Here is a 7,298-nt window from a genome sequence, read left to right as displayed (position 1 = left end):
TCATATTCAGGATCAGTCTTGTCTTTCATGTATTTCTAAAGCAGTCCTAGAACAAAGGATTGTCTTCAGAAATATAGTGTGTTACCAGTCTTCTTATAGCAACATCTCTTTCTCAAACTCAAACTCATATCATAAAGGAATTGATCAATTAGCATGTTTGATCTCTTGAGATTTGCATTTTAATTGTACCCAAAGGCCTATTCTTAATTTGCCTGGGACACATTTCCAATGGAAATATTCAGAAATACATACTCCTTCCTTTCGTGTATTTCATTTTAAATGGCTATAGATATACTGAAAAATAGAATTGATATCGTGTTGAAAATCAGTTTTCTTATTTAATTAGCATATATGATATGTACATAATATATACATGTTTATATAATATATATCATGCACATCTAGTTATACTGCTCGAGGTTCTTACCACTGCAAGGATTTTCTTTCTCTGAAGTCTTTCGGGGATGTCACAGAAAGAGGCCATATTGCTTTGGTGTCCATTGTTGGACAGTGCCCACATATTATTCAGAATCATATGTAAACTAGGCCTCAAGCCTCTCTACCTCTGGCAAATAATCATCAGTAATTCTCCAGAAGTGATAGACTCAGGCAAGGAGAGTGAAGAGTTGTGGACCATTGGTATTTAGGTCACTTTTTCATGTCACTTACTTGCATCTTCAAGGTACACTCAAGTGCATTTTCATATATCACACTTCCATTTCATGATGGAGTGCTGCTGTGTGTGGCCAAAGTTATGACTTGTTGGGTCAGAAAAAACACAACTTGGAATGGGGATGTTCAGCTGGCGTGATGATGTTGTGGCCATGGTAAAGTGTTCAGTCTCTACTAAGGCCTAATAACAGGCTAAGAGACGTTTTGCAAAGGAAAGGTAATTATCTGAGGAAAGACAGGGCTTTACTCCAGAATACTAAAGATCTACTGAGATTCCTTCATAGGGGCCAACCAAAAGCTCCACACAACATCCTTCTCTGCCTGTGCCACATTCCGTAGTACTAAACCTGCTGTATCATAGAGTCCATGTGGAAGAGAAGATTGCACAGCAGCCAAAACTATCACAGAGCTGTCTTCTATCATGACCCCTCTCAAAACTATCAATGTTTTAGGTCAATAGGTATATGGCTGGAACAAGACACATAAATGAGGAATACACTATCCTCACAGAAGAGGTCCATTCATGTGACTTTTTTGGTTTTAAAAACAACCGATGCACCAAATTTCCCTTGACCTTACAAGACATATCTTGACATGTACCCTTAGAAATTTCACTTAGGCATAAAGCCCCTGAATGTTTCATAAATTAATTTTCCAACTCTTGTCACATGAATGTCTCACTAATAAGTCTAGTGTAGGCGCTACTTCTTGCCCATTAAGTCCAATTGACACAATGTCATCAATTTGGTAGATCAGGGTTATGTCTTTTGGAAGGAAATCGGGATAAAATACCAATTAATCAAATTATGACATAGGCTGTAGACCTGATATACTTCTGGGTAGAACAGTAAAGATTGTTGGCTTTGTTGGCTCAGAGAAAGCATCCATCAACTAATGAATGGATAAAGATGTTGCTTATATATACAACGGAATAATACTTGGATTGAGAAAGAATGAAATCTTCCAATTTGCACCACCGTGGACGGAACTGGTAAAACTTATAAAAATGGAGGAAGGATAAAACACTTGCCAGATCAATAGCAGCACACCAGCTACCAGGTTATGTGTTAATTTGCTCCAGCAATGAAGCCACATCTGATCCGATGCCAACACTGGAATAATCACCTAATGGATTCTCTACTATTCTTAAAGACCCACGAGTTTTCTGCATGGGCCAAATGGAAGACTTGAATGGGAATGTAATAGAATCACCACTCTTAAGGGCACCTGGGCAGCTCAGTTGGTTATGAGGCCAACTTCATCTCAGGTCATGATCTCGCAGTCTGTGAGTTTAAGCCCTGCATTTGGGCTCTCGTCCAGCCACACAGAACCTGGAGCCTGCTTCTAATTCTGCATCTCCCTCTCTCTGCCCCTCCTCTGCTTGCTCTCTGTTTCTCTCTCTCAAAAATAATAAACATTAAAAAATTTTAAAAAGTAGAGTCACCCCTCCTACATCCCTCAAGCCTATGATTGTGGAACTAATCTCTTATCTCCCTCCAAGAACGCAATCCTGATTTTGGTTCACTTTTTTCCTTGGTTAAGGCAGATATAGTTGCTTCCACTTGGCTTCTTCCATCATGATAACCCTTACTCCACAGGCCAGGGAACCAATGTGTGGCTTCTGCCTGAGGCTTAGTTGTTCTCTTCCAATTAGATATTCTGGAACTGGAGAAATAACCACAGGATAGGTCAAGGACACTGTGAGCTCATTGTGAGATTGGCCAGAAGTAAAATTCCATTGACCACTTGACTTACACAGGCCCCTCCCCTGACTCTTGGGCCGTAAAACATAAAAACACAATGAAATTTTGGGTGTTCTGGAATTATCATCATCAGTTCAGAACTAGTATCCAATAGTTTCAAAGATCTCTTATTTCCTTTTTCACTGATGCACTGTTACCCTGGAAAATGTCCAAAGTCCCTTTGTTAAAGGCTTGGAGAAATATTAATAGTTTAAATATTTTGGTAATATATGAGGGTCATCCCTTGAGGGTTCGTGAGCTCCCTTCATAGAAGAGGTTCTAGGGCTATAAGCTGGCTCAGTTCACAAATTGATTGCTGAGCACACACAATGAGTGTTTTTATGATTCCAGTTAGACTTTTGTTCACTTAACATGCTTACACAAATGAAATCAGAATTTAGTGTTTCTCATCTATTTCCTTCTAGAAACACCAGGATCATCTTGCTATTGTCATGCTTACAAATGCCATGCTTATTTTGAATGCTGTTTTGAGTCCACCATCCTAAACGATAACCACATCCCCTTGTCTCTGAAGCTGGATGCCTCACTTGGATTCTCCCACTCCAGACTGAACGTTATCTATACAAATAGTAAAGTAGCAATGCATATCTCAAACAGGAAACTTCTCATACAGGAGATGCAATGAGAGAAATGTATTGAAGCCTGCTAACTTTAAGAAAACTTTATATGCCCCAATTAAATGTTTTCAGTTAAAAAAACTTTAGGGCATAAAGACTTAGGGGTGGCTGGTTGGCTTAGTCGGTTAAGTGTTAGACTTTGGTCAGGTCATGGGCTTACAGTTTGCACATTTGAGGCCCAGGCTGGGCTCTGTGCTGATAGCTCAGAGCCTGCAGTCTGCTTTGGATTCCATGTCTCTCTCTCTTTCTGTCCCTCTCCACTCATGCTTGGTCTCTCTTTCTCTCTCAAAATTAAATGTTAGAAAAATAAAAAAAAAATTAAGACTTAAACATCCAATAAAATTATTTGTGTAAGTAAAAATGTACAAAAGCTTTGTGATAATTCTCTTTACAAGCATAAGTGCAGCATTTATAAAAACTTCCATACATTAGTGAAAACTAAGATCCTAATAAAGAAAATTTCTAAGATTTCATTCTCTTTAGAAATTAATAAGAAATGTAAAAAAAATCTCAATATATTCATTTAAGAATTTTCAGATGTTACTAAAGTATCCCTAAGTAAAAAAAAAAAAAAAATGGAAAAAATCAGAAATACTGATCATGAAATCATGAAGTACTGAATTATGTGTGATGCAACTGACACATTATTCACTGGAAAATTTTTCCCCAAAAGAGAGAGCTAGAAAAAAATAGAAAAGCGATCAATAGAAAGAGGACATATTTAAAAAGAAAATGTAAACTAAAAAATATAAGACTGCACCTAATTACATTCTATCTTTTTTTTACATGCATACCTTCATTGAGTTAAATAAAATGTTTTTGACCATTCCTTATATAAACAAATTATTCGTTTAGGGGATATTTATTGAGCCACAATATATGCCAGACAAATTTCCAGAGATAAATGTCTGGAAAAAAAATCAGACAAGAAATCAAATATAAATTAAAGTACATACTACATGAAATTATGATAAGTGAAAAGGTTGTATTTAAGAAGGAAAGAATACGAGACTATTTGAAGGAAGGAAATTCTAATTATCATAATATAGTCAATGAAATCACCACTAAGAACAGGCATTTTAAAAAAGGAGGTATGTGAATGGCAGCCCAGAGAAGCTTACAAACAGAAGGAAAAAATAGTGAAAAATTGTTGAGGGGGTATATATTCTGGTAAAAGTTCATCTGTATTTGTACAGTTAAGGTGTTGTTTATACTTAATAATCCCACTTTTGGGATATGTCTTTAAGTTGTGTTCTACGTGCTAAGAAGATGATCCTATTGGAACCAATGGAATTTAACACTGAAAAATCAATAATAATAAGGGCATGTGTTGGCTTAGTTAGGTGTCCAACTCTTGATTTTGGCTCAGATCATAATCTTACAAATTGTGAGTACAAGCCCTGCTCTGGGCTCTAAACCGACATTGTGGAGTCTTCTTTGGGATTCTCTCTCTCTCTCTCTCGCTCTCTCTGTCCCTCCCCCCTCAAATTAAATAAAATGATGATGATGATGATGATGATGATGATGATGATGATAAGGAAATGTAAAAAGGAAAGATGGAGGGCCACCTAGGTGGCTCAGTCAGTTAAATGTCTGACTCTTGGTTTCGACTCAGGTCATGATCTTGCAGTTTGTGGGTTAGGACCCCATGTGGGGCTTTGCATTGAAGCATGGGACCTGCTTGAGATTCTATCACCCTCTATCTCTGCCCTTCCCCGGCTTGCTCTCTATTTCTCTCAAAAAAAAAATAAATAAACATTAATAAAAGGACGGGACGATGGAAAATCACAACCACTTACAGTTAATTAATTTTGAAGGACACATGTCCTTGCAATGAAAATGAGGTCTTTTGGAAACAGGGCTAAACGTGCGTCTACTTGGAATGTTTTTCTATACCTTGGTTCTTGGGTCTGGGCGAGCAGTAGTGGCACCTATAAGAGCATAATAAGGGGGTAGAGGTCAGAGGAAAGAGAGCCAAAGCTGATCTATGGCAGGTTAGTAGGCAAAGCCATAGAGTGGGCTGGGGCTTAGTCAGCTTCTGGCAGCCAGCCGTAACTTCCTCACTGAATCGTGCTAGTTTTCTGTCATTCTTGAATTTAAGTATAATCTTAATCAGTGCTAAGGCCTGGTCTCTGTGTTCAGTGAGGAAGTAAAAATGGATTTAATGCCCATGATCTGAATGAAATAACAGAAAGGGGAAAGATGTACCCTCACAATAAGTGTGGTAAAGACACCAGAGATTTAAATATATTATCTATGGTCCCTGCTCTCAATGCACAGATTTAAGGATGGAGTGGAGTGCTTTTATCAGGAGTCAGATGCCAATGACTCTATGGAAATGGGTTGGGATTATATGAGGTTGATTTTGCTCTCTGTGAGAACAATGCAGATATGACCTTAAACTTACTTATAATTGAATTGTGGGAGACTATCCAGTTTGACTCATATGAGGATGAAAGGTAATACTATACATTTTAAAGATCACATGCATATGTGACTCTGTATGTATAAACATACTTACAAGTAATCAATATATGTATGTGTATATATGTAAATATGTTTATATATAATAAATATATATGAGTGCACTTGTACACACACACACACACATATACACCAATATTCATATGTTGAAAACCTAACTCCCCATACCACAGAATATGACTATATTTGACCAAAAGACGGTTGAGGAGATAATTAACGTAAATGAGGTCATTAGAGTGAACCCTAATTCAAGATCACTGGTGTCATAAAAAGAGATCAGAACACGGAAACACAGAGAAGACTGACCGTGTGGAGACAGAAAGAGAAGACTGCCATCTACAAGTGAAGGAGCGAGGCCTCGGAAGGAATTCACTCTGCCTTTAACTTCAGACTGACAGATTCTGTAATAGAAATTACATTTTTCATCTATGCGAAACTTGTACAGCTAGAAATGTGACCACAATCCTTATATGAAAACATATGAAAGAAGAGAAAGGTGCAAATAAATGAAAGTAAAATATTTTATCATTTTAATACGATAATAAATAGCATTTTTAATGTTTCTTAATTTAGTGGTCAATGTGAAAAGACTTTATTGATATACCAATTTTTACTGAACAATTTCTTCATCGCCTCTTTTACATCTTTGTTCCTTAAACTGTAGATGATGGGATTCAGCATGGGAATCACAATTGTGTAAAACGTTGACACTATCATGTCATGGTCCGGAGCATAGTTGGAACTTGGTCTCACATACATGAAGAGGATGGTTCCGTGATATATTGACACTCCAGAAAGGTGAGAGCCACATGTAGAAAAGACTTTCCTCCTCCCTTCAGCAGAGCGAATCTTCAGAATGGCCAATAGAATGAATCCATAGGAGATCAGAACCACCAGGATAGTGATGATCTCAATAGAGCCCACGAAGTAGAAGAGCAGGAGCTGGTTTGTGTGAGTGTCAGAACAAGAAATGGCGAGGAGAGCTGGCATGTCACAAAAGACATGTCTAATTACATTGGATGCACAGAAGGACAGGCTGAAGGTGGCCACAGTGTGGACAGAAGCATGCAAAATGCCACTCACATAGGAACCAATGATGAGTGGCACATAGATTCTGGGTGTCATGCTCACGGAGTACAGGAGCGGGTTGTAGATTGCTACATAGCGGTCATAGGCCATTGCGGCCAAGAGAAAGCATTCTGTGGTCCCAAAGGTAACAAAGAGAAACATCTGTGCTGCACACCCAACATAGGAAATGGCTTTATTCTCTGTGAGGAAATTGACCAACATTTTTGGGGTGACAACCGAAGAATAGCAGGCATCCAAGAAAGACAATACACTCAGGAAGTAGTACATGGGGTTGTGGAGCCGAGCATCCCCAATGACCAATATAACCAGTCCCAAATTTCCTACCAGAGTAAAAAGGTAGATTGCTAGAAATAGTAAAAAGAGGAAGATTTGCACCTCAAAATCATCTGTGAAGCCCATCAATACAAACATAGTGACCTCTGTTACATTTTCCAACTTAACTGTGTATAAATCTAAGTCTGATGTCAACCCTGGCATTTTACTGTTTATTTATAATTTGAAGGGCAGTATATTTGAAAACAGAATCCACTTTATGTATTCTCACATTTGTTGATTAGAAGCACATGTTGAAATCCTTGTCAGTGAAGAAATAGGCAATGATGAAGACGTTGTGTCCCAGAGGATGCATTACCCTGCATAAATAAATTAAAGAAATTATTTTATTAAGCTGATG

The 7,298-nt window shown here is 37.9% G+C and overlaps 1 protein-coding gene across 1 annotated transcript; it reads right to left on the bottom strand.

The window, feature by feature from the left end:
- Positions 1–6,112: 6,112 nt before the first annotated feature.
- On the bottom strand, positions 6,113–7,176 carry LOC115272425 (olfactory receptor 5T1-like). The gene has a single exon (XM_029915498.1). It carries the CDS (start codon positions 7,100–7,102, stop codon positions 6,113–6,115), a length of 990 nt encoding a protein of 329 aa, XP_029771358.1. The 5' UTR covers positions 7,103–7,176.
- Positions 7,177–7,298: the final 122 nt, after the last annotated feature.

The sequence above is a fragment of the Suricata suricatta genome, chromosome 11, assembly GCF_006229205.1.
Source record: "Suricata suricatta isolate VVHF042 chromosome 11, meerkat_22Aug2017_6uvM2_HiC, whole genome shotgun sequence".
Taxonomy (NCBI): Eukaryota; Metazoa; Chordata; class Mammalia; order Carnivora; family Herpestidae; genus Suricata; species Suricata suricatta.
Note: the sequence above shows the minus strand (reverse complement) of the source record. Positions and strands in the feature narration are given on the sequence as shown.